This window comes from Lemur catta, chromosome 2 (assembly GCF_020740605.2).
Source record: "Lemur catta isolate mLemCat1 chromosome 2, mLemCat1.pri, whole genome shotgun sequence".
NCBI classification, from domain to species: domain Eukaryota; kingdom Metazoa; phylum Chordata; class Mammalia; order Primates; family Lemuridae; genus Lemur; species Lemur catta.
Genome location: NC_059129.1, coordinates 14185279 through 14210780, shown reverse-complemented (window position 1 = coordinate 14210780; position 25502 = coordinate 14185279). Strand labels below are relative to the sequence as shown.

The 25502-nt window shown below is 53.7% G+C and overlaps 2 protein-coding genes and 1 non-coding gene across 3 annotated transcripts in view; all 3 read right to left on the bottom strand.

Annotated features, from left to right (window-relative positions):
• Positions 1 to 1012: 1012 nt before the first annotated feature.
• Positions 1013 to 20655, bottom strand: SDR42E2 (short chain dehydrogenase/reductase family 42E, member 2). Its single transcript, XM_045542761.1, has 13 exons — positions 20587 to 20655; positions 18280 to 18857; positions 17694 to 17789; positions 17108 to 17165; positions 16266 to 16384; positions 15479 to 15554; positions 11465 to 11547; positions 9389 to 9526; positions 8810 to 8875; positions 7050 to 7113; positions 5336 to 5409; positions 2514 to 2614; positions 1013 to 1288 (listed from the first exon to the last, which is right to left on the bottom strand). Exons 2-13 carry the CDS (start codon positions 18817 to 18819, stop codon positions 1261 to 1263), a joined length of 1443 nt encoding a protein of 480 aa, XP_045398717.1. The 5' UTR covers positions 18820 to 18857; positions 20587 to 20655; the 3' UTR covers positions 1013 to 1260.
• Positions 6151 to 6257, bottom strand: LOC123633650. Its single transcript, XR_006733677.1, has one exon. It is a non-coding gene; the product is annotated as a U6 spliceosomal RNA (small nuclear RNA).
• Positions 20656 to 24956: 4301 nt separating the features above from the next.
• Positions 24957 to 25502, bottom strand: part of VWA3A (von Willebrand factor A domain containing 3A) — a 67316-nt gene continuing 66770 nt past the window's right edge. Inside the window, exons 35-36 of the mRNA XM_045542760.1 lie at positions 25209 to 25306; positions 24957 to 25022 (exon numbers count right to left, since the gene is read on the bottom strand). Of these exons, the coding sequence (XP_045398716.1) occupies positions 24971 to 25022; positions 25209 to 25306 (150 nt within the window). The 3' untranslated portion in view covers positions 24957 to 24970. The remainder of the gene's footprint in view (positions 25023 to 25208; positions 25307 to 25502) is intronic.

Here is a 25502-nt window from a genome sequence, read left to right as displayed (position 1 = left end):
GCCCCCAAGTCCTTCAACCTCTTTATGTCATTCTTTCCCACTCTCTCTCCCCATTTTCTCCTTTCTGACACTTAATTTTTTTTTAATGGAAGGGAGAAGGGAGGAGAAAAGGAAGAAGCTGCATCATAGGCTCTTACTCTCTAGCCCAGTACACAAACCTCTCTTTCACCCACCAATCCCACTCCCTTAAAACAAAAAACTGCTCCCTATTTCCAGGAGAAAGCATCTGGACGACCTTGAAAAGTTCCCAACAGCCTGCCTGGGACTTTAATGCTTCCAGGCCTGAGGCCACGGCGAGTGGGCCTCTTTACCTCCCAAGGAAAAGGTTAGGTGGGAGTGATTGTAATCATGACCTGAGTTAGGAAGGGTCCCTTTCTGGCCCGCTCTGTGTCCTTCAGAGGGCCACGGCTGACCCCATGAACCTCTGTTGGTAGAAGAGGTGTCCGGTGACACTGTGGAGAGAGGCTGGGGTAGCAGAGGTCAGGGGCCCCACGTGGGGTGTCAAACTCAACGACACGCCTGAGGGTCTCAGCTTCATTGATTCACCTCCTACTTGGTCTTCAGGCTTGGCCTAGGGCATCCCTACTTACTTATTCATTCACCAATTATTTACGAAGGGCCACCTTGTACCAGGTACCCAGTTCGTCCTGAGGCTACAGTACTGCACAGGGTAGACGTTTTCAAACCTGTAGAGTTTACAGACATTGTAATTTCATTAATTACACTTGTGAAGAGTGTTCTGCAGTGCAGCCCCCTAACCTGGCCAGGGTGTGGAAGAATAGGAATAACTCTGCGTTGTGCTGAGGCCAGTGGGCCTTGGGCAGCGCCTCCAAATCCTCCCAGCTGCAGAGCAGTAACTCCCACCCTCCTCTGCTCTTTGAAGATAGACAAATTCCCAGTTTCCTCATCTATAAAACAGGAATAATAAGCCCTATTGACAAATGGCCCTAAGAATTAAATAAGAACATATAAATGAAAGCCCTTTCAAACTGTTAAGCATTAAACAGACATAAAGGATTATTATTCTTCAAAAAATTACATACACACATGCTATTCATCTAGCAGAGAGGAGCATACATTTTTTAGCTCCTTCACAAACTGCCTCCCTGTCCAGCAGAGGCACGGCCATGGCCATGTTGGCTCTGATTAGCACATTCATTCCCCTCCTCCACCGTTTGTGATGGGTTTCTTCTCTGCCAGGATCCATGGTTTGCTCAGCCAGTTCCACGTGCGCATATTGTGATGTATACATGGATGTATTTACACACTGATGTCTTGGTACCTACGACTGATACCAAGATGATAAGGAGGCTCAGTTTCTGTGGAGAGCTGGGCTGGATGAACAAGTTCCGAGGCCTTAAATGTTCAAGATAATGGTGATCGCCACTACCCCTCATTAATAGAAACAATACCAAATCATAAAATATGGCCAATTTGGCTCTATTTTTCCCCGTTATAACTATAGTGGTATTTCTTCAAGACATTCAATTCTTTAAAAAGGTTTTGTTTTGTTTTTTTCTTTTTTGACGCCCTTTCTGGTACAGAAGCCTGTGCTTACTATGCTGTCACCCCCAGACACCTAAGCCAGAACCCTAAAAGGCCAAGCTGGGCGGGGCAGAAGCCTGGGTCTCGGGTGTCCCTCCAAGCCCTGGCTATCAACACACAGGGAGATCTGTGAATGAGTGAACCATGAACTTGTGGGTCAGGGCGGATCAAACGCAAAGTTACTAGAATGGATCTAATCCAAGATTCCGAGGCGATCTCGGGACAAGCCCAGAGAAGCTCGGGCAGCGACGAGGGTCCACTGTCCCCAGAAGCGGCAGCAGACAGCGCAAAGCACAAGCACCAACCCAGCCTGCGCTAGCGGATGGAGACTCCAGCAGCCAGGCCCCAAGGGGAACCCACCTAGGAGGCCGGGCTGGGAAGGACTGGACCCAGAGGGAGGGCAAGGCCAGTCCCAGAATGAGAAACCAAGCGGTGGGCCCAAGCACGAGGGTAGGGCCAGACGGTGGCGGAACCAGGGCATAGGGTCCTGGGCGTGGCAGTACTGGGCAGGAACGGGGAAGTCCCGGACGCGGAGCAGGCTGTGAGGCCAGGATCTTGTCAATAACCGGCCCCGCCAGAGAGCGAAGCATGGGCGTGGCCAGGGGCGGGGCGGGGCTAAGTATGGGCCGGGCCAGGGGGCGTGGTCAGGACCCAGGAGGCGGGACGGGGCGTGACCAGAACGCCGAGAGAGCGAGGCCCGGTCTGGGGCGGATCCGGGGCGTGGGCGTGACTAGGGGCGGGGAAGGGGCGGGGACAAGGCCCGGGGGCGGGGCGTGGGCCAGGGTGAGGCAGGGCGGGCCCCGGCGGGCGACCCAGGTCAGAGGTGCTACGCGACCGCCCGCAGGGGTTGCAGGCCTAGGTAGTGCAGGGCCAGGGCGAGCAGGCCGAGGAGCAGCAGCCCGAGCAGCAGCCGCAGGAGCGCCCGCGCCGTGGAGCCGCGCGGCCGCGGGGCCGAGGACTGCACGTACCGCTCCACGGCGTCGGAGAAGCTGAACTTGTCGGGCGCGTAGCCAAGCTGAGCGCGGGCCTTGGCGATCCGGAAGGTGTGCGTCACGGCCACGCTGCACACCTGCGGGGAGAGGCGGGGCGCGGAGGGCGGGCTAGCGGGAGGGGCGCGTCCTTCACCTCCGCGTCCAGGATGCCTCCTCTGCATCCCCCTCCGCCCAGCTGATCTCGCACCCTGCTGAGCTCCTCCGTCTCTAGGAAGCAAAGGCCCCACCTCTGCACGTTCCTTCCGGGCCTAGCAGGGTACTGGCACTCGGGAGGCCCTCGATACATTCTTGGGTATCGCTGGAGAAGCCTGACGCCCGCCAGCAATACATCTCCAGGACCCGGCCTTGGCCTCCTGCCCCCAGCCCCAGACCAGCTGTGGCCAGGCGGGCCCCAGGCGCAGCCTTAATTAAGCTTCCCTGAGAGTGGAATTCAGTTGTGCAGAACTGATTTCTCCCCAGGGTCTGAGCAGCATTTCCGGGCTTGCCAGATGGCCTGGGGCCCACCGGCTTCCAGGCTAATAATGACAGCTATCAATTACGCACACACGCTGTGTTTGACCTGGGCTAAGTCCTTTCTATACCTTACCTTATTTTTATCTTCTGAGGTGGCACTTAGCATCCTCTCCGCTTTGCATATTTGGATAACGGTCAGAGAGGTTGAGTGACTTGCCCAGAGTCACACAGGGGAGCCAGATTCTAGCCTAAATTCTTCCCTTATATGCTGGGGCCTGGAGATGCCCTCCCACTGGGTTAATTTCGTCCTCTCTAGTTCCTCAGGCAGACCCTGGGGAAGAGCCCACCAGCCGCTTGATTCTGAAACAGCCCCTGGGGGCCACCCCCTGGTCATGGATGCTTGAGGGGGTGAGGAGAGAAGCTAGTTCTTGTCCTTTTTGCCCTGGTAGGTGCAGGGCTTTGGGGAGCGCACAGGTAGGTTTATTACAGCTGGGATAGTTAGATAAGCAGGGTCCCTGGGCACAGGACTCTCAGATCTCAGGCTTAGATGTCACCTCCTTTGGGAAGCCTCCCTGACTTCCTCAGAGTTGACTTAGGTGCCCCTTCTGTGTGCTCCCTGGGGTAAGAACTTTGTCTTCTTGCCTCCATTACTCAGTACAGTGCCTGGTACACAGTAGGTGCTCAATAAAATGTTAAATTCATGAAAGGCTATATATAAATTCAAACTAGAGGATTGGTTGGTGTGTCGCAGACTGACCAGCAGAGGGCGCCAGAGGCACGGCGGAGATACTTCCCCAGTTAAGGATTCTTTGCCTTCGAGCCTAGCAAGTAAACCCACAATAGATAAGAGTGAGGGAGCCAAGTCCCTGCCTGGCCACAACTCAGCAGCACGTTGGCAGCTATTTCACATGGATAGGGTTCCTGATGCATTTCACAAGCTAGTGGTTAAGCTAGAAATCATTTAGGTCTAGGTTTGAATCCCAGCTCGACCCCTTAAGTGAGTGATGGTGGGCAGATTATTTCACTGTGTCTCTTTTCTTCCTCCATAAATGGAGATAACAGGATCTACAACTCAGAGTAATAATGAAGATTAACGGAGATAAAGCACAGTGCCTGGCACATCAATAGTCACTACTGCCATTATTCTCTGGCCTCTCCTAGTCTGGGTGGCTCAAAGGAGAAACCATAGGGAACTGCTTCCTGTGGCCCATTCTACACCCCCTCCCCCCAATTCCCTGGGTTAGAGAGCACTGGACTTGGAGCCTGAAGCCAATTCCAGTATAGGTGTGACCTTGGACAAGTCACTAATTTCTCTAATTCTCAGTTTCTCAGCATAAAATGGAGATCATCATCTTTCGGCCCTTCCTAACTTAGCAGGGCTTTAGAGAGAATCTAATGGGGCAGTGCACCGGAAGGATTTTGCAAATAACCCCAAATGCCTCCTGTTGCCGTACTGTTTACAATCCGCAATTCAAACATCCTCTTTTTTTTTTTTTTTTTTTTGAGACAAGAGTCCTGCTCTGTTCCCCGGGCTACAGTATAGTAGTGTCAGCCTAGCTCACTGCAACCTCAAACTCCCGGACTCAAGGGATCCTCCTGCCTCAGCCTCCCGAGTAGGTGGGTCTACAAGCACACACCACCGTGCCCAGCTAATTTTTTTCTATTTTTAGTAGAGACGGAGTCTCGCTCTTGCTGAGGCTGGTCTCGAACTCCAGACGTCAAGCGATCCTCCCACCTCGGCCTCCCAGAGTGCTAGGATTACAGGCGTGAGCCACCATGCTCAGCCCAAACATCCTATTTTTTAACTAAGCGAATATACACCTACCTTATTATTATCATGAGAATAATATTCTGTACACAGTAAGTACTTAATATGTACTTATCATTCAGTAAGCATGAACTATGAGCAAAGGACCACCGACTCTGTGTGAATGTGAGAGAGAGAGAGAGAGAGAGAGAGTGTGTGTGTGTGTGTGTGTTGAGAGTTGGTGGAGTTGGGGACGTTCAAAACAGTGAAGGCATGAAACCTGCCTTTGGGAACCTCCAGTCTTGCTGGAAGAATAAGCTGCTTACGGATGAAATACCAGGGCTGCAAGATGGGCTTGGAGCTGTCACATTTCAGACCAAGAGGGCACAGCCTCAGCAAAAGCCCAGAGGTCGGGGTGATTATAATGGAGCTAGCACCAGCTTTGGGCCCACAAGGAAAGTTCTGAGACCTCAGACGAGCCATCCAGTCACGGTGTCACAGGGGTGAGGAGTGGCCGCAGTGGGGTGGAGGAGAGGCAGAGAAGGGGAGAGGGGAGCACGGTAGGGGTGGGGGGTTCCCGTGGCCGCAGCCCACTTACCTCACTCCGGGTGAGCAGCAGAGGGACACTGCAGATGGGTCTCAGGGCCACATGCAGATGCTCCATCACAGAGGCTGCGGGGAGGGAGGGGCCGTGACCAGGGGCCTCGCTTCATGCAAACTGCAGGGAAGCCCTCGGGGATAAATCAACTGGGGGCATTTATTGGCTCTTCTAGGGGTCACTTTGCAAAAGTCATTGAATTCCTTTAAATCAGCTGCCCACACTGGGATGCCTTGTTTAGCTGTGAAATATGTCATAAGTAACTTGTTATTAACTGACGTTTTTAAATAAATCTGAGTAGATTCAAAGTTATCGCTATAAAAATCTCTCTTTCTCTTTCTCTCTTCTAAGCTAGGGTTGTCAACCTAGGCTGCACACTGGACCACTTTAGAAGATACTAAGGCGTCCCTCCCACACCCTCCCCACAGATCCTGCTGTCACTGGTCTGGGGTGTGGCGGAAGTGTTTCTCCATTTTACTTGATTTTTTTATTTCCACATATTATGAGGGTACAAATGTTTAGGTTACATATATTGCCTTTGCCCCGCCTGAGTCAGAGCTTCAAGCATCCCCCAGACGGTGCGCACGGCACCCATTAGGTGTGAATATGCCCATCCCCTCCTCCCCACTCCCACCCGCCCGACACCCGATGACTGTTACTACCATATGTGCACATAAGTGTTGATCAGTTAGTACCAATTTGACGGTGAGTACATGCGGTGCTTGTTTTTTCATTCTTGTGATACTTCGCTTAGTAGAATGGGCTCCACCTCTATTCAGGATAATACAAGAGGTGCTAGATCACCACTGTTTTTTAAAAATACGGAACGCTTCATGAATTTGTGTGTCATCCTGGCACAGGGGCCATGCTAACCTTCTCTGTATTGTTCCAATTTCAGTACATGTGCTGCCGAAGCCAGCACGTTTCTCCATTTTAAAAGCTCCCAGGTGATGCCAGTGTGTAGCCCGGGCTGAGAAGCTCTGCGTGGCAGTTAACCCACGGGGAACTGAGAGGCGTATACAACCCTCCACGAGTGCCCTTGCCCAGGGCTGGGAACCCAAGTTTGCAAGCCCCTGCTTTCAATGGCAAACATCTCAATGCATTTAAAATGCAGCAGATCTAGCCAAGGAGTTCCAGAAACAGTGATGTGTGACTTGAAGGCCACCTTTCCCCTCTGGCTGGTCATTCCATGCCTGATGCCTGCTCTGCACTCCAGCCGGAAGGAGGCCAGCAGCCAGGTGCTGGGGCTGGGAGAAGAGGGCAGCGGCCAGAACACACTGTTGGGATTGCGGTTGGGGCAGAGACTGACCTTCAGGGACCGGAGGAGAATCTAGGGTCAGATGGAGCCTCCACAAGTCTAAAAGCAGCCCTAACTTCAGGGTGACCTCAGGGTGACCAAGGCTCCCTCTCCTGACGGGCATGATGCCTTCCAGCGAGGCCATGGGGAGTCGGCCACTCTCAGAGCCTCAGTCACCACATCTTTACAATGGGCCCAATCATAACTGCCTTGCAAGTGGGATATAGTGTTGGGACAAGGTGGATGGTGCCCAAGGTGTGAGATTTAAGGAGACACTTGCTCCCGGGACCCTGCAAGTGCACTTGTACAGCCTCCTTCAATTTTGTGCCCTCGGTGCCACACTGACCTCATGCTAGTCCCAGCCCTGGGTTACACCTGGCACAGGGAGGGCTTTAATACACACGCTCCTTTCCTTACCTGTCAGGTAAATCCAGGAAGTAGGCACCTGGATCCAGGGCTGGCTGTACCCCAGCTTCTCAAACTGCAAGGGAACATGCTCTGAGATGAGAACAGGTCATTCAAGGGCTGGTGTGAAAAGGCCACATGCTCCTCCTAGCCCCTCACCCAGCCACCCAAGGGGGCAGACCCCAGAGCCAGCCCCAAGCCTGTGCCAGTCTTGAAACGAAATCCACACCTTGACCCAGAGAACTCAAGTAGGAATTGAATGCATGAGGTGGGCTTTTAACTCGCACTCATTCACATTACGCAGTTTTACTTACATCTGTCTACCCCTAAAGACACTCCAAGGCACTTATGTAGAGTCTGATTTTTCTAGAATTGACTTTTGTTCTATTCGAGAAAAACACAACACCGCAGCATGTGTGGAGGGTGGCCGGGGACACACGCAGAGACGGGCTGAGCGCTCCGCTTCTATAAAATCTCTCCAGGTCAAAAAGACACACAGTTGGCAGGATGTGGAGAAACTAGAAGCCCCTTCTACTGCTGGTGACAAGTAAAATAGTGCAGCCACTTTGGAAAACAGTGTGGCCGTTTCTCAAAAGGTTAAACTTAGAGTTACCATCTAACTTGGCAATTCCACTCCTGTTACATATCCAGAGAAATGAAAACACACGTTCACACAAAGACAGGTACACAAATGTGCATAGCAGCACTATTCATAATAGCCCCAAAATGGAAAACCCCAAAATTTCCATCAACTAGTGAATGGATAAAACAAAAAGTGGTATAACCATAGAATGCAATGTGTGTTTTGGCAATAAAAAGGAATGGAGTATTGACATGGTACATGCTACCACATGGGTGAACTTTGAAAATTAAGTGAAAGAAGCTGAACAAAAGGCTATATATTGCACATAATTCCACCGGTAGGAAACGTCCAGAAGAGGCAAATCCACAGAGACAGAAGCAGATCAGCGGTTCCCAGGGGTAAGGAGGGTGTGGGGTAGCGGGCAGGGACTGCTAAAGGGTTCAGGTCTTTGTTTTGTTGTTTTGAGGATGATGAAATGTTCTGATACTATGGCGATGGTTGCACACCTCTGTGAATACACTAAAAACCCCCTGAATTGTATGCTTTCAGCAGGTGAATTGTGTGGTATGTGAATTTATATTTCAATAAGGCTGTTATTTCAACAAAACAAAAACTCTGTGGGTGCAAAAGCTGAGAAGAAAGGGGAACCCCTTGGTGGGGTTCAGTCTGGAGGCATGAAGGAGCCCGGAGGATGTGTGTGTGTGTGTGTGTGTATATATACTTCCTCCCGGGCTTTCTGGTCTCCCCCTGCCAGGCGGGCCTGGCTCGGAGACAGAAGGTGAAGGCCAAGGTGGCTGGGCTGCTCAGACAGGAGGTGAGAGTCCTGGGGTTGGGAGGGGTTCAGGACAGGACGCCCCAGGGCCAAACAGCTCCCTGAGCTTGGGTCCACCTTCCTTCCATGAACCTCCTTGGAGCCTGACACATAGTGTGACGGGTCACAACATAGAGCCAGCACAAATTGGGAAGAGGTTGGAAGGGAGTGGTGGCAAAGGAGGGAACACGTGGCCCCCCCCAAAGGGCAGCCACGACCCAGCTCCAGCTAGTTCCAATGTCACCTCGTGGACACTGTAGCCAGAGCTGGTTTTCATTGTCATATTTTAATGTTTGGAAGTTGGAAAGGATGACAGGAAGAGAACATGGAAACCCCAGAATTCTTACTCAGGGTGGGGGCGGGGAGCAGGGCACCTACCAGCGGAGCTATCCACTCGAAGAGGTTGATGCTGTCCCCATCATTGATGTAGTACGCCTGCCCACTCTGAAGGGGACACACGGGAGGGGGACAGTCAGGCACCTGCCCACCAGCCTGGCTCCACCTTGCAGGTGGCTCCTGACAGCTGCTCCAACCCCTGGTTCTCCTGAGCAGCCTGGGGACAGAGCTGGGCCACTCCCTGTGAATTCTGGGGCCACCACACTGACTAGCTGTGTGACTTCAATGGAGTTGCCACCCTCTCTATACCTCAGTTTCTTTATCTGAGAAACGGGAGGATAATTATGGGACCTCCCTTTTGGGCTGTTGTGAAGATTAAATGCGACAATGTATGTAATTGCTTAGCATTTGGTGACTGTTATTCTGCGATCAACAACAGCTACCTCCCAGGGTCACCGTGCAGAGCTAAAGATGCTCCACAAAGAGCTTCCCTTGGCCACCGTCCCGCCAGCTTCCAGCTGGGGAAATCCAGTGTGGGCCAGGGATGCCCTCTGGATGGGGACGGCCCCCTGCCTGCTGCAGCCCTGGCCTAGGGGGGAGGGGGCACCACAGGGGACTCACAGCCACGTAGCTCTTGGCTGCAGTGAGCGCCTCGGCCGCCAGCACATGGGCCTGCACCAGATTGCGCACGTGGACCCAGTTCATCCGTGTCCTGCGGTCCCCAAATCGGAACATGAACAGCATCCTCTTGATGTGGCTCTGGTGGAGGGGAGGGGGCGATTGACACAGGCTCAAGCCTGGAGTGGCTTCATGGCCCACCTCTAGGCTGACGGCTCCCAGATTTCCAGCTCCAGGCCAACCCCGCACGCCCCCCACCACCCCAGACTCTTGGATCCCGACTGCCTTCCCGACATCCACACCTGGTTGTCTAACGACATCTCAGCTTACCAGGTCCTGGCGGGAGCACCCGCCCCTCCCTCCTTCCCAGCTCACTAAGTTCACGCCACTGCTCAGGCTAGAACCCTGAACCCTCAACCTTCCCTTCTCTCACACTCCACGCCCGACCCACCTGCAAATCCAGTTGGCTCAACTGTTAAAATCTGTCCACATTGCCCACCCTGACTGCCATCCTCATCCCTCACCTGGACACTGCAGTAGCTTCCTAACTGGTCCATCTCTGTCACCCTCAGCCCCTGTGGCCTGTTCTCTGCACAGCCAGGGGCATCCTTTTTAAAAAAAAATTAATTTATTTTTTCAGGCTATCATTGGGCATGAATTTTTTGTAGAGATGGGGTCTTGCTATGTTGCCCAAGCTGGTCTCAAACTCCTGGCCTCAAGCAATCCTCCCTCCTCAGCCTCCTAGAGTGCTGGGATTATAGGCGCAAGCCACCATGCCTGGCCCAGGGGCATCCTTTTAAATGCTAACTCAGACCATGCCTCTCCCTGGCTCAGAACCTACCGGGGTGCCCATCCTGCCAGGCTGGACGCTGCAGTCCTGACACTGGCTGACGAGCCCTTCCTGACCTTGCCCCAGCTACTCTGTGACATCACCTCCTCCTAACCGCACACTGTTCCTGGACGTGCAGCAGGTTCCCATCGCAGGACTCTGTCTGGAAGGCTCTTCCTGCAAACACCTGCATGATGCTCAAATGTCACCTCCCCAATGAGTGTCCCTTGACTGCCCGGCAAGCCCGATTCCCTCACCCTGCTCCACCTCTCCTTTCTCTCCATGGCGCCTGGCACCTTCGAACATACCTCATAACCTAACTTGGTCACTGTTTATTGTCTAATCTCATGTGGGAAGACAAGCCCCACAAGGGCAGGAATTGACTGTTTTGTTCACTGATCTGTCCCCACACCTAGAACAGTGCTGGGCACATAGTAGGAGTTCAGTAAGTATTTGTTGAATCAATAAATAAATGAATAGGGGAGAAAGTCATTGGGGTTGACCCCACATTCCTTGAGAACCCAGGGAATTAAAAAAACTAAAACAAAAGCAAAAACAGACAGCCCCAGCAGAGGAATGTTTTGATGCTGCAGACGGGAGCTGTACCCCCCAATCATTCTCCATGGCCCCCCAGGACCCTGCACTTCCAGATCAGATCTGCTTCCTAAACCCACCACGATCTTTCTCATTTCTAGGTTTGTGTCTCTGCTGCCTCCTCTATTTGTCCTACCTCCTCTCTACAACTCCATTTCTTGGTTAATTCCTTTTTCTTTTTCCAAACAGCACAGGCACCACCACCTCCAGGAAGCCCTCCTGGGCCTCTCCTGCTGGGCCCATCTTCCTGTGCTCTCCTCTACACAGCCCTTACCTCACTGAGGCTGTGACTGTGGTGTCTGTCACCCTGTCAGCCATGAGAAATCTGATGACAGGGCCTAGAGCCCTTTGTAGCTATATTCCCGGCACCGGCTTTCTCTAGAGAGAGGTTATCTGTATGATGACTCTGTGCTGCCGGCATAGGTGAACCAGCCAGCCCTCAGGGCGCCCACATGTGAGCGGTGACAATGGGCTCCCTTCTGTCTCTGTGGGGTCACCGCTCCATGTCTCCCCTACCCATGCCTGGGTCTGCGTGGCACACACTGGCAGCTCTGTTCCTGGCAGGGGCATCTCCCAGAACCAAGGGTCCCAGGCTCGGGAGGCCCTGCCTCGGGACTGACGCAGTGTCCGTGTTCTGGGGACGGCGGGTGACATACCACCACACGGGGTAGGTGCTTCTGCTCTTCAGGGCCGTAGATCCCCGGGGGCCGGAGCACACATGTCCGAAGAGTGCCTCCTCCTAGGACACAGGGGGGGTAGTCAGGAGCCCGGGCAAGAGCAGCTCAGCAGGGAGAGAGAGAGAAAGGCTGTCCACACGCCCCAGTCCCTACCTAGGCAGCTTAGAGGGGAAGACCAGCTCTGGGGTTTCTGCGTTCAATTAGTTATTCTCTCAGTAAATCAGTTAGTCATTCAACAGACACTATTCAGAGTCCCACTCCCACCCCTTCTGCCGCCCTGGATGGGAGCTGTGAAGAGTATAAGGTCCCTGTCCTCACAGTACTCACAAGCCAGCAACAGAGTTAAGACCCAGATGCAAATATTTGCATGGCCCGTGAGAGTTTAGCACGCACAGGACGGAATGATCTCCTTCCATTGCCCGAGAGCCCCACTGTGCACCCAGACCCACACTCCCTCACACGACCGCTCTCGCTCTTTCCTTGTTCTTTTTATTTTTTATTTTTTTTATTTTAATTTTTTTTTTTTAGACAGAGTCTCGCTCTATTGCCCGGGCTAGAGTGAGTGCCGTGGCATCAGCCTAGCTCACAGCAACCTCAAACTCCTGGGCTCAAGCGATCCTCCTGCCTCAGCCTCCCGAGTAGCTGGGACTACAGGCATGCGCCACCATGTCCGGCTAATTTTTTCTATATATATTTTTAGCTGTCCATATAATGTCTTTCTATTTTTAGTAGAGACAGGGTCTCGCTCTTGCTCAGGCTGGTCTCAAACTCCTGAGCTCAAGCGATCCTCCCGCCTCGGCCTCCCAGAATGCTAGGATTACAGGCGTGAGCCACCGCGCCCGGCCTCTTTCCTTGTTCTAACCATAGGGAGAGGCCCCAGTCTAATAGATAAGAACATCTATAGATATCTAATAGATAAGGACCATCAGGGAGCCCCTACTATGTTCCTGGTGCTCTGGGAAACTGGGATTTTCTCTCTTCAAGACAACCCTATGAGGTTGGAGCTGTTATTATGCCTGTTTTATGGATAAAAGAAGGCAGGCTCAGAGAAGAGATGTGATTTGCCTGGAGTCACACCGCCCAGCGTGGTGGAGCTGAGATGGGGACCAGAAGCCCATGCCTTGTCCACTGATGCCCCTGCCTCTCGGGGGGTGGGGGGGCTCAAGTGATCATCCTGCCTCAGTCTCCCGGATAGCTAGGACTACAGGTGCACACCACTGCACCTGGCCAATCATTGTTAATGACAGTCGTCCTATAGAGCAGCAGTCCCCAGCCTTTTAGGCACCAGGGACCGTTTTCATGGAAGACAATTTTTCCACGGACTGGGGGCAGGGGTGGGCAGGGACGGTTTGGGGATGATTCAAGTGCATTATATTGATTGTGGACTTTATTTCTATTATCATTACATTGTGATATATAATGAAATAATTATGCAACTCACCATAGGTTGGGGACCCCTGCTACAGTGCTAGAATGTATTCTTTTAAGAGTTTCTGAAAAGATTTAAAATGACTTATTTTACAAATTGTTTGACTCTCAGCCCCAACTCCTTAACTGAAATGGAACCTCCTGGAACGTGTTCCGCTTTCCCTCCCGGGACTCGCATTCCCAAGGGGCTGCACCCCGGTACAGGGAGCCCAGGGTGGACCTTCCTCTGCGACCCACCTGCCTTTGGCAGCTGCTGCCCCTCCCCAGGAGGTCCTGGGGGGACTGACAGACTAGACGGTGACCACGGGGTGTTCTCACCCAGGAGTGGGACTCTCAACATCACTGGCACCGGGACCTAGGATCCTGGGAGTGGATTCACCCTGAGGAGACTGGTCACCGGCTCCCGCCACCCAGGTCCCGACACTGTCCTTTCCAAGCCCTGGTGGTCATTTTTCTAGAAATCAATTTTCCGGAAGCTATCCTATATCCTTCCAATATAAGTTCCCTCTTCCTCATAAATGGGCCAGGGCCGGTGTGGGTCACAACAAAACACCCTGACAGCCGCAGCCTCCACTCCTCACTTTGCAATGGGGCCTAGTGCACTGGGTTCAATGGTGGCCCCCACAAAAGATCTGTCCACATCCCAGACCTGTGAACGTGACATTATTTCAATACAAGGTCTTCACAGATGTAATTAAGTCAAGGGTCTCAAGATGAGATCACACTGGATTATCCAGGTGGGCCCTAAGTCAATGACAATGGTCCTTCTAAGAGACTCACAGAGAAGAGACAGAGAGGGCAATATGAAGACAGAGGAAGGGCTTGGAGTGATGCAGCCGCAAACCAAGGAATGTCTGGGGCCACCAGAAGGACAAAGAGATGAGGAATCTCTTCACTAGAGCCTGCTGAGGGATTGAGGCCCAAATGACACCTTGATTTCAGACTTAAGCCATCAAGTTTGTGATAATTTGTCACAGCAGCTACAGGACATTGACACTCCCAGAGACAGGACACAACTGCATTGACACTGAGCTGGGAGCTGCGGGTCTCAGGACTCTGCTCCCGGGCCCAGGAACCTCCGTGCCGAGTTAGAAGGACTGTCTCAGGGAGCAGCTGGGGTAGCAGGGAGTGGAAATCACCTAGGGTGACCATGGCTGGGCTCCCGGAAGGCAGGTATCTGGTGAGCTTTTCTGCAAAGAGCCTGCAGCTAATTTTAAACTCTGGGTCACCTGGGCACAGTGAGGGGCGGTCGGGTTGCAGCTGATGCTGGCAGGTGGGGCACTGGGCAGCCACTTCATGGAGGGGCCGGGCCCAGGGTATCTGTGACTGTCCTGACTATGGAAAGTAGGGGTGCTCACATAAATAATTCTTGGCCAGAGGATTAGGTGTCTGGCACGCAGGCTGCTGGGCCGGCCGGGGAAGGCCCCAGGTAGGGAGGAGAATTCAACTGCACCGGCTCAACCCCCTGGGAAACACAGCTGGATGTTCCTGCTGGGATCAGGGGGCCCGGCCCAACTGGCCCAGGGTGATGGGGACAGGGGAGATTTTAGGGCAAAGAGCCCACACTCCAGGACCTACTCAGCTGTGGCTGCAGTGTTGTGTCGTGGTTAGACCCCGGGCTCTGGTGTTAGACTCCCCTGGGGTTCAAATCCTCCCTCTGCCACTTAACAGCTGTGTGACCTTGAGCTAAGTCAGGTCATCAGTCTCAGTTTTCTCACCTGTGAATCAGGCATTCTAATTTTAAGCATCCTTCGCTTCCCAGATCCTCTTGGCTCCCAAGTTTAGATGGTTTTGATAAGGAAGGGAAACCAAGGTACCTGATTCTGTTTAGTTTCTGAGTTTCCGAAAGCAAGTAGCAATAATTTGGAGAGCAAGGAAGTTATCGAAATAGATTTGGCTTCTGAGTTTGGAGAACGAGGGATGCCTAAGGTTCTTACCTAATAGAGATGTTGTGAAGAGTTCATGAGACTTTTGCACATAAAATTAGCATGCAAAACAGGGCCTGGCATGTAGTAAGCACTCGATAACTATGGACTATTCGTATCCTATTTTCTTATCACTTTTCTGTAACCAGAAGAGGCAATATATTGCCTTATTATAACAAGACAGCCAAGGCAGATTTTTCTGGGAAGTTATTGAAGGTCAAGTTTTAGGACCCCTCTGGGTCTTGCACGGCCCTTCCAAACCACAGCATCTCATCCATATTCCTAATTTTGTACTTTGTACTCTTTTATCTGAGGAGGACCCCTAAACCTCGATTCACTCCTGTGCAGCAGAAAAGACATCTAGACTTAGGTTAATGCCAGTCTCTTCCCCAGCAGACTGGGTGATGTGAGGGCAGATGCTAGGCCTGACTTTTTCCAGGCTGTGTCCCTGGCCGGGTGCTGGCACGTGACAGGTGCTCAGAATCTGTTGAATGATCAATGGCCACAGCCCTGGGACCGGTCCTCCGGAAGGAAGGTGGATGTCAGACACACGTCAGCTAAACGCTGGAATCACACACATACCTCGGGGTTGGCAGCAGTGGCAGGTGCATTTGGGGTGAGCAGAGCCCATAATACTCACCTGGGAGAGGGGTCCCGTTGGCCATGAGGGTCAACTGGTCAGCAATGGCTTTGGTTCGGGAGTAGTGGTCCACGTGCTGCCAGAGGACAGAGAAAAGAGAGCCACCAGAGAGGGGTCAGTGACACTGCTGGCAACACCTACCCGGCCTGGCCCCAAGACTGCACCTGCCCTCAGACCCCCCCAGGGGCTGGTCTCTGGGGACTCTCAGTGGGATACGGCCAAGCCCTGGGCCCGCCCTGCTGCCCCTGCTCTCCCTCTGGGTGGCAGGAGAGGGTGTCTCCTTCCAGGGCCACAGAAGCACTGGGCTCAGCAAGCAGCAAGGCCCAGGGCACCTTGAGTCAGGGACGCTCCTGCCAGCTCCAAACAGCCTGCCCTGCGACGCCAAGGCTGGACGTGCACTCGGTGAATGACTTATGTGTCACCTTTTAGTGCCCACACAGCATTTTCACATACATTGTCTCATCTCCTGCTCTCCACAGCCCCACGGCAATAGCGATATCATGCCCGGATGAAGAAACAGGCTCAGGGCACTCAGTGACTTGCTCAGGGTCGCACAGGTAGGAAGTGGCCAGGCTGGAGCTCAAGGCCAGGTCTGTCTGCTTTCAAAGCCCCTGCGGGCGTGGCCAGCTGAAACTGGAGCAGGCTGGTGCCTCCCAGGTTTGGGGTCCCCTTCCTCCTGGGACTCACCCCAAGTTGTGAAGTCGACCCCAGCTTCACCCATCCCTGCCCTTTGGGCGGTGGGTCCCAGGCCCGTGGGCCCCGCCCACCTCTCCTGGAAGCCGAGTACCTTGTCCAGCGGGAAGTATGGCACAGAGTCCTCGTCGCCCTGCTCAATGGGCTTCCCACCGAAGACGACGTTGACGGTGCTGGTGTAGATGAGCCTGGGAACCCGCCGGCGAACGCAGACTGCAGCGACAGGTCCACACGGTAACACACACGTGCACAAAGACAGGCACACACCCGGGGCCAAGTGTGAGCGGGGAGTCAGCGGAGGAGGGGCCCACAGGGACCTCTCTGGGTGAACCCACTGATTTCCACCCCATCTTCAACACACATCTTGGCCCCCGGGGCCTTCCCAGAATCCAGAGCTCCTGGGGAGGGAAGGGCCTCCTGCCCTGAACTTGGGATGTGAGACAAGTCCCTACACTCTGGGCCCCCGAGGGCCAGGCCTGCTCCTTATTCTTTCTCAGTGTGGCTTTGGCCCCTGAGCTACCTTGCCAGGGACAAGTCAGAAGAAGCTCTCACTCAATGGGGACATAGAAGAAAGGCACTCTAGAATCAGAGAGAAGAACGAGATACAGAACAAGGCAGGACACACCCAGAGAGCCCAGACATGGGTCTTCTATTTTGGCGATTTGGCAAATTTTCTTCCTCCCTGGCCTCTAAACCCCGAGTGCCAACTCTGCACCCTGTGTTCCCAGACACACCGAGGCCGGGCTGTCACAACCCACGTAGGGGCCTGGGCAGATCTGCAGTGTGGGAAGGAGGTGAGGCCCACAGGCCCTCTGTGGGTGTGGCCAGGAGGGTCCCAGCTCTGACCCCCACCCCGCCCCCCGGAGCTGGGCCTGCAGCAGGAGCGGGGCAAGGAGGGGGAAGTGCAGCAGGTCACACTCGGCTCTGAGCACCTACCATCGATCACTCGTTTGGTGCCTCCCACATTTATAGACTCAATCTGCTCTTTTTGCAGCTAAAAGACAAGATGGAGGTGGGAAAGTCATGCCTTGTTGCTGAAGCCAGAGGGCTGGGCTTAGGGTCAGGTGGGGCGGGGGTGGCAGAGTGTCCAGCTCAGAGGCAGGGGGCCCGAGCAGCCCACAAGCCGTGTGCGTGCCCAGCTCTGCCACCATCTCCCTGGGCAGCCAGGAGAGGCTCTATCCGCCATCTGGCCCTCAGCTCTCTCATCGGTCAGTGGGGTTGAGCCCCTGGGGGGTCGGGAGGATTAAATAGGACACTTGGGAGGACCTGGTGCAGTGCTTTGCACAGAAGAGTCACTGAAAACCTGCTAGCAAGTTACCTTGCTCTAGGTCACATAGCTAGTAAGTGGCAGAACTGGTATCTGGTCTCATGGATGCAGAATGCAGGATGGGAGTAGCCCAGATCCTCCCCGGAGTAGGTGAAGAGTGATGCGGGATATATGGGCATGAGGGCGTGTGGTGGGCACAGCCAGGACACGAATGGCACTCCATCCAACTCCAGGTGTTGCACGTGAGGGGCTCACCTTCTCCACACCGGACATTCCATAGGAGGCCATGTGGAAGACACAGTCCACCCCTTCGAAGGCACGGTACAGGGTTTCTTCATCTCGGACATCAGCCTGAACCAGAGAAGAAAGAGGCAGAGAGTTCAAGGCCAAGGCCAACAGAGACACCAACTCTGCACCTTGCCTGGTCCCAGAACTGCTCCCCACACCTGCCCCTACCCCCACCACCCGCAGCCCAGGCCAGGCCAGGCCTCTGCAGTGTCAGGAAAGGCTGGGGGGCAGGATTCACTAGACGGCTCTCCAGGGCAACCGCAGCACCACTGGCCCAGGTATCATGCGCTCTAGGTCACAGGGGCGGTGCTAGGTGTTTTATCATCTTGTCATCTCCCTGTGAGACCTTGTGGAGCCAGTATTATTACTGTCCCCTGTCTGAGGATGAGGACAGTGAGGCTCAGAGATAGGGAGCTTGAGGCTGCAGCTGCCCAGCTGGGAAGTACCAGAGCTAGAGTTGGAGCCCGTGCTCTGAAACTCCATGCCACTGGTTTGACATCAGACACTGTCCCCGACCACCACCACTGGTCCCCAGAGACCCTTGACCCCGTACCTGGATGAATTCGGTCCCCGAGGGCAGTGCCCACTGGGGTCTCTGGAGGTCGAGCAGAATGACGGGAGTGCCGCTCCTGGCCAGGCTGGAACCCAGGGTGAAGCCCAGGTAGCCGCCTCCTCCAGTCACCAGAACCTTCTGTCTAGGAGCCTTTGCAGGTTTGGCTTGAGTCTTCTGCTGCAGCACTGGTGCTGGGGTTGTCGCTGATTCACGGGGTTTGAGCCCAGTCCCAGACCCCCATCTGGGCCCAGGCCCTACCTCCGGCCCAGGTACTGACCCAGCTCCCGCCCCAGGGCCCAGACCTGGTCCAGGCCCCGGAACGGCACCAGGTCCCGACCCAGGTCCCGGAATAGCACCAGGTCCCAGCGCAGAACCAGGCCCTGCCCCCGGTCCTGCAATAGCATTAGGCCCCGGCCCAGGCCCTAAACCCGACCTCGGGCCTGAGACCCCTCCGCAGGCCTGGCAGACAGGGCAGCTCTTCTCGCCCTGGTCTGCGGCTTTGCAGGGCCCTGGGGAGGAACCTGTGGGGTTGGGCTTCATCCTCTACAGAGCCATACGGACCCAGAAACTGTCTCCACCTGTGGGGAAAAAAAACAGAAGAAAGAACGTTCTAGAGTTGTCTCAAGTCACATAGATTATCAGACCCCTAGGCCTGAGGAGAGAACTCCAGGTGGAAATTAGAGACCCTCTGAATTCCCAGGGAACCTGTCCCTTTCGGCATCTCAAGAACTTCCAGGGTGGCTGCTGCTTCCCGCAGAGGGTCGGAGACAAGGCAGCCAAGCTGGGTAAACTGAGGCTGAAAGTCACACTTCACGACTGAGATTTATAGCAAGCATTCCCGACTTTACCAGTTCCTTAAAATCCCAGTTCCCAGGTAGCACCAGAGGAAGACAGGTCACATCATGCCAGAGGGAACCTCACCAGACTGGGAGGTGACTGTTTTCTGACTGGGGACATGGGTGGGGGGGCTTTCTGGAGGAAGAGGAGAAGGAAGAAGAGCGGGGGTGGGGAGGAGGAGGAGGAAGAGAGGAATCTGCGTAGGATCTGTAAGGGCTCTACACCCTGGAAACCTGTGCTACGCCTGCCCCTGCCCTGACACCTGCTGCCTCTGGTGCCCCCAGGCCCCTCGGAAGTGCAGGTGGCTGGCACCGCAGGGTCTGCCCCAGCCCCCTGCAGGCTTCAGGGTCAGGTCTATGGGCCTAGGGAGACAGCACTGAGGATCCTGTCCTCCTTGCTCTACACTTAAAGTGAGCCAGGCTATCGGTCACTGTCACCACCAGCACCCCCCACCTCCCACTCCACCTGAGGCTGAATGAGGCTGGACCTGGGGCCAGGTCATCATCACTGTCATCATCATCATCATCATCACAATAGCAACTGTGTTCTGGGGGCTTGCTGTGCGCCAGGCCCTACAGATGCAGACAGGTGAGTCTCTGCACACACTGGCTGCATGACAGAACAGGTGTTTGTTGAGTAACTGACTGACTGATAAACCCCAGGGTTGCTGCTGGTTGTGGTCACAGGGCAGGGACTCTGACAGCCACTGGGACTGAATCTGAATATTAGTCTCCTCTGTCACTGCCCCGCTGGGCAAAGGTCTGGGTGAGGGATACAATCATGCCCCGCACACGCACTAGCATTCATGGGTTTAATAGGACAACCCAAATCAGAGCCACCACAGAGGATGGCCCTAATTCCCGCAGGGGCAGGAGAGGATGCGGCTCCAGAGTGGAGCCCTCCTCTGTCCAGACCCAGAGCACCATTCTGGGGAAGGGTCTGTGGGACCAGAGCTCTTTCTACCCACAGGGGATGACTTTTGTGGCAAGGGCTGGGACCCAGTCTCAGGCACCCATTTGCTGGGGTGTGCCCTAAACCTCACTGCACCTCAGCTATAAAATGGACCCAAATAACCCTGGCTGCTCCTCTTCCTCACAGGGTGGTCATGGGAGAACAGATGCCCAAGAGCTTTGCGAACCCAGGATGCAAGCTCCGGCAGGGTTTTGGTCACCGTAGTGTCCCCAGCACCTAGAACAGTGCCAGTACCTGGCAGCCCAGGGAAGCAGAGTTGGAAACTGAGGCTCAGAGAACATTAGGGAACTTTGATGGAATCACTGGAAATGGCTCAGCCCCGAATCCAGGTCGATGGGGACCCCGTCACAGACGACCCCCCAGGTGCGCCGGCCTCGCAGGGGCAGGAGGAGAGTGTCCCCGGGCAGCTCAAGGGTAAGTCCCCACCCCACGTGGCCCCCTCGCCCTTCCTCTCTCGCCCACACCCGCGTCCCCAGCCCGCGCCCGGGATGCGCTCACCTGGCCTGGGCTCCCGCAGCTATGCCAGCACCTGCGCCGCGCTGCGGGGCTCACGCCGTGTGGGGCGGGGCGGGGCGGGGGCGGGGCCCAGGACCGCCCCGCCCACTCGCACCTTCTCGGCGTCCCGCCCCCTCCCAGCGCCGGAGCAACGCGTTCTTTCGGGCGGGCCGGTCGGGTAGGCATGGGGCGAAGTGGGCCGTGCTTCTGGAGGAGAAAGTAGGCAAGGACCCTGCGTGCCGGCCTCTGTCCTGCCCGCACAGTCGTCCTAAAACCCCGAGCAATGTTTCTTTCCCCACGCCCCCATCCATTCTCCCACAGGCTCCTTCTTGTTCAGCCTGCCTTGCTTCCTCCTTCCAACCTTTTATTTATCCATCATCCCACTTCATCTTCCATCTGTCTCTTTGTCCATCCATCCATCCATCATTCCATCTGTCTTTCCCTCTGTCATTCAAACTTCCACCGGTTCATCACTCCATCTGTTCGTCAAGCCATCCCTCCACCCATTCATCTTTCCGTCCACCCTCCCACCTATCTACCCGACCTTCCATGCCTCCAATTCATCCCATGTATCTTTCTTCCACCCATCTGTCTACCCTTCCTTTCCTGCATTCTTCCCCCAGTCTCTGTTGATCCGTTCACCAACGCCACCATTTCACATTTAATGGGCGCTTCTACACTGCTGGCCTTTCCCCTGGTCTGGGAACCCAGATGAACCACACCCTCCCTGGGAGACTCACTCAAGTGGCAGTAGCCATGGGGCAGGCACATGTTCACACAGCTGCTATAATGGAGCTACAGGGGCTAAGGGCAGGGAGCATTGGTTGCTTTGGTCTGAAGAGGGTGACTGGAAAGTCTCCACCCACATGGCACCCATTGTGGGCACGGGTGCAGGGAAGAGAAAAACAAAATGGTAAGCCTACACACACCAGATGTCAGATGGTAAGGTATCCTGTTTAACCCTAACAATTCTGTGCTAGTGCAATTTTAGAGACAGGGAAACAGGTTCAGAAAAGGGGCTCTGAATGCAGTAGGAAAAGGCCATGGGTCAGCCCTTTTTTTTTTTTTTAGAGATGGGGTCTTGCTGTGTTGCCCAGTTGCTCGGGCTGGTCGTTAACTCCTAGCCTCAAGTGGTCCTCCCTCCTTGGCCTCCCAAAGTGCTGGGATTACAGGCATGAGCCACCACGCCCAGTTGGCCCTGGGTTTAAATCTTGACTTTGCCACTTCTTTGTCGTGTTTCTTTGGGCAACTACAAGGCTCGGTTTCCTCATCCATAAACTGGAAATGGTGTGTACAGTTGTAAAGTTGAGAGGCTTATAGCTAACATGGTATATGCAAAATGCTGAGCATGGAGCCTGCTCAGCTGATGGTAGCTGTTACCATCATTATATAAGTGAGGTTGGGGTTTGAACCTAGGTCCTGCACTTTACCACATCACAAGTCGTGTCTCTGGTCCATCCTTCCATTCACGAGGAGAAGCCTCTTCCTCTGCCACCAGCAGGGCCAGAGAATTCATGTTCCCTAGTACCAGCTGCTGGTGTTGTCTTGCAAGGAGAAGCATAGCTTACAACACAACTGCGGTGGATTGAATTGTGTCCCTTGAAAAATTCATATGTTGAAGTCCCAATCCCCAGCACCTAACCCTAACTCTGGAAATAGAGTCATTGCAGTTGTGATTAGTTGAGATAGGGTCATCATGGAGTGGGACGGGGCCCTACTCCAATATGACTGGTGTTCTTCTAGAGAGGGGAAATTTGGACACACACATGCGCATATGGAGAACATCATGCGGACATTGGAATTATGCTGCCACAAGCCAAGGAGCTACTGGAAGTGAGGTGGGAAGACTGGAATGGATCCTTCCTAGTGCTTTCAGAGGGAGCGTGACCCTGCTGGTGCCTTAATCTAGGACTTCCAGCCTCCAGAACTGTGAGACAATAAACTTCTACGGTTTCGGCCACTCCATTTGTGGTACCTTGTTATGACAGCCCTAGCAAACTAATACGACCACCACAGGCCATTTTCTCTGTGTTTACAGACGGGACCCAGAAGGGCAGCTGTCCAAGGTGGACCAGACTGAGATTCGTGGTGGCAGGGGTTGTGGGCCCAGCACGGAGCCTGCTCAGAACAAGGGCTTGTCAAGCCTTAGTAACTGAGTGTCTTTAAACAACTGGATGAATTTCACTTATGTATACCCCAATGTAACTACCGCCCAGATCAAGGTATAGAACATTTCCAGTACCCCAGATGTCCCCTTTGTGACTCCTCCACCACCAGGGTAACCATTATTCTGACCTATGTCACAATTAGTTTTGTCTGATCTTGAACTTCATATAAATGGCACACAGTATGTATTTTGTGTCTAGTTTCTTTTGCCCAGTATTGTTCATGAGGTTGATACATCTTGCTGAATACAGCTGTAGCTCATTCTTTTTAAATTGTGCAGTATTCCCCTGTGCAATGTAGCACCATTTATTTGCCCATTCTACCACTGATGGACAACGGGTAGTTTCCAGCTGTGGGCTCTTAGGAGCAAAGCTCTATAAACATTCTTGTATGTCTTTTGTTGAACAGGTGTCTTAGAGTAGAACTGCCAGATCATAGAGTAGGCACGTTTTACTTTAGCAGAAATTGCCGATTAGTTTTCCGAAGTGGTTGAATCCATTTACACTTCCCGGCCTCTACTCCTACCTCAGCAACATAGGAGTTTTCCAGTTGCTCCATGTCTTGATACTGTCAATCTTTTTCTTTTTAGCCACTTTAGTGGGCATGTAGTCGTGCTTCACTGTGGTTTTAACTTGCATTTCCCCGATAGGTAAGGCTGCTGAACATCTTTTCAAATACCTATTGTCCATTTGTGCTTGAGTCCTTTGTCTATTTTTTTTAAAAATGGGATGTTTGCCTTTTAGTTATTGATTCGAAGTCCTTTATATCTTCTGAATATGAGGGGTTTTTTTGTTTTGTTTTGTTTTTTTTGAGACAGAGTCTCACTCTGTCACCTGAGTTAGAGTGCCTTGGTGTCAGCCTAGCTCACAGCAACCTCAAACTCCTGGGCTCCAGCAATTCTCTTGCCTCACCCTCCTGAGTAGCTGGGACTACAGGCGCCACCATATCTGGCTAATTTTTCTATTTTTATTAGAGATGGGGTCTCACTCTTGCTCAGGCTGGTCTCGAACTCCTAACCTCAAGCAATGCTCCCGCCTCAGCTTCCCAGAGTGCTAGGATCACAGGCTGATTCACCGTACCTGGCCTGGATATGAGTCTTTTAATAAAGTTTTATCTCACCAAAAATTTATACACACAAACCCCAATGATCACTCCAAATAGTTAAAGTCATTTTGATCCCATTAATGAAATAAAGCAATTTTTAATCTTAGAAAATGACCCCCGATGACATAATAAATGATACATTCATTTCATAGGTACCCAGCGGGGCTGGGCCCCGAAGACCCAGTCTTATTTTTACATCCGTGAGCAGAGTGTTCGCTCTGGACTGGGTTCCAGAGCAGCCTGCGGTGTGGTTTGGTTTAGCAGGTGAAGGGGGGTGGCACAGAGAGGATGGGCTGATGGTGAATCTGCGTTGGTCCTCGTGGGCCAGGGTGGCAGAAGCACGGAGAGGACCAGGGTGGAAACAATCCCGTTTGGCAGGTTGCCAGAGCTGGGCTCCGCAGCTCAGCCAGGCACTCACTGTTTACTATGTGCCTGCCATGTGGCAGGTTCTGGGGGCCCCACGGCCAAGGAGAAGAGTTAGGTAAGCGAGCGAGGAGTCACGACACGCAGTGCTAAGTGCAATGAGGGGTATGTCTGGTCGGGACACCACGAGAGGGAGGTTGGAGGCTCCCAGCTCTGCCTGAAGGCCTCTCTCTCTAGATGGCTCCCAGGGACATCTTCACAGTGGAAAAGATGATGTCCTTTGAGCTGTGCCTTGGTGGACAAGCAGGAGTCACCAAGCAGAGGGTAGCAGGAAGCATGTTCCACGTAGGGAGCTTGGTGCAGGGCTCCCCAGCAAGTGACAATCTTGTGGCTGGAGTGTAGGGTGCGTAGGGCAACAGGGCAGGAGAGTTAGGGCAGACTCGGGGATGGCCCCACACACAAAGAACAGAGCCTTTCCCTCCTCTGCTTCTGGGAAATCCTGGTGCCTGGAACCGTGTTTTCTGTGGATGACATGTAGGCCACTGCTTTCCATGACATCCCACCCTCAGGGCCAAGCCGCCCTCAGTGGGTGGTCCCTTGTAGGATGGCCTTTCTGCTTAAAGGAATCATTATTTCTGGCCCAGCCAGCCCACCCCTACAGGTACTAGTGTCCACAAAATAGCACATGCCGCCTGGCCCTTGGACGCTCGACGTGTGCAGAGTCCCTCCCCTCCCCTTACCTGAGAGCACTTCTCTAAAGAAGAGCGACCTTTGGTTCCACGTTGCTTTGCTTCTGGAGTTGGGATCTGGTGGGCAGGAGATGAAGGAAGATGGGTCCCCCTAGTGCCCAGATTTCTGGGCTGGTGGGGAAAGGTAGGGCAGGAGCTCTCGGAGCAGGGGTGTGGTGACCGGGCAGGCCCTTCTTGATCGGGCCCAGAGTCTGCGTGGGCGCAGGCACATGGCAGGTGGGAGGGGCCGCTCGAAGGGCGTACCTGAAGGACCGGGCCTGCCACAGGAAGCTTCTGGCCTTGGTGATCTCCCGGGCCAGTCTCCTTAAATCATCTCCTTCAAATGGTGGCAATGCGGGATCCTTGGAAAAGGGAAATGAGAATGAAGTTCCATCCATTTGATAACTGGATGGGACCTGAAAATCTAATATCTCAAAGAATTTTAGATCTAATTAAATGCAGCTTCCTGCCCCGTGCAGGAAATCTTGTGGGCCTCAGTATGTATGTCTCCAGGGATGGGAAGCTCACTACCTAGCAAGGCAGTCATTCTGTCAGTGG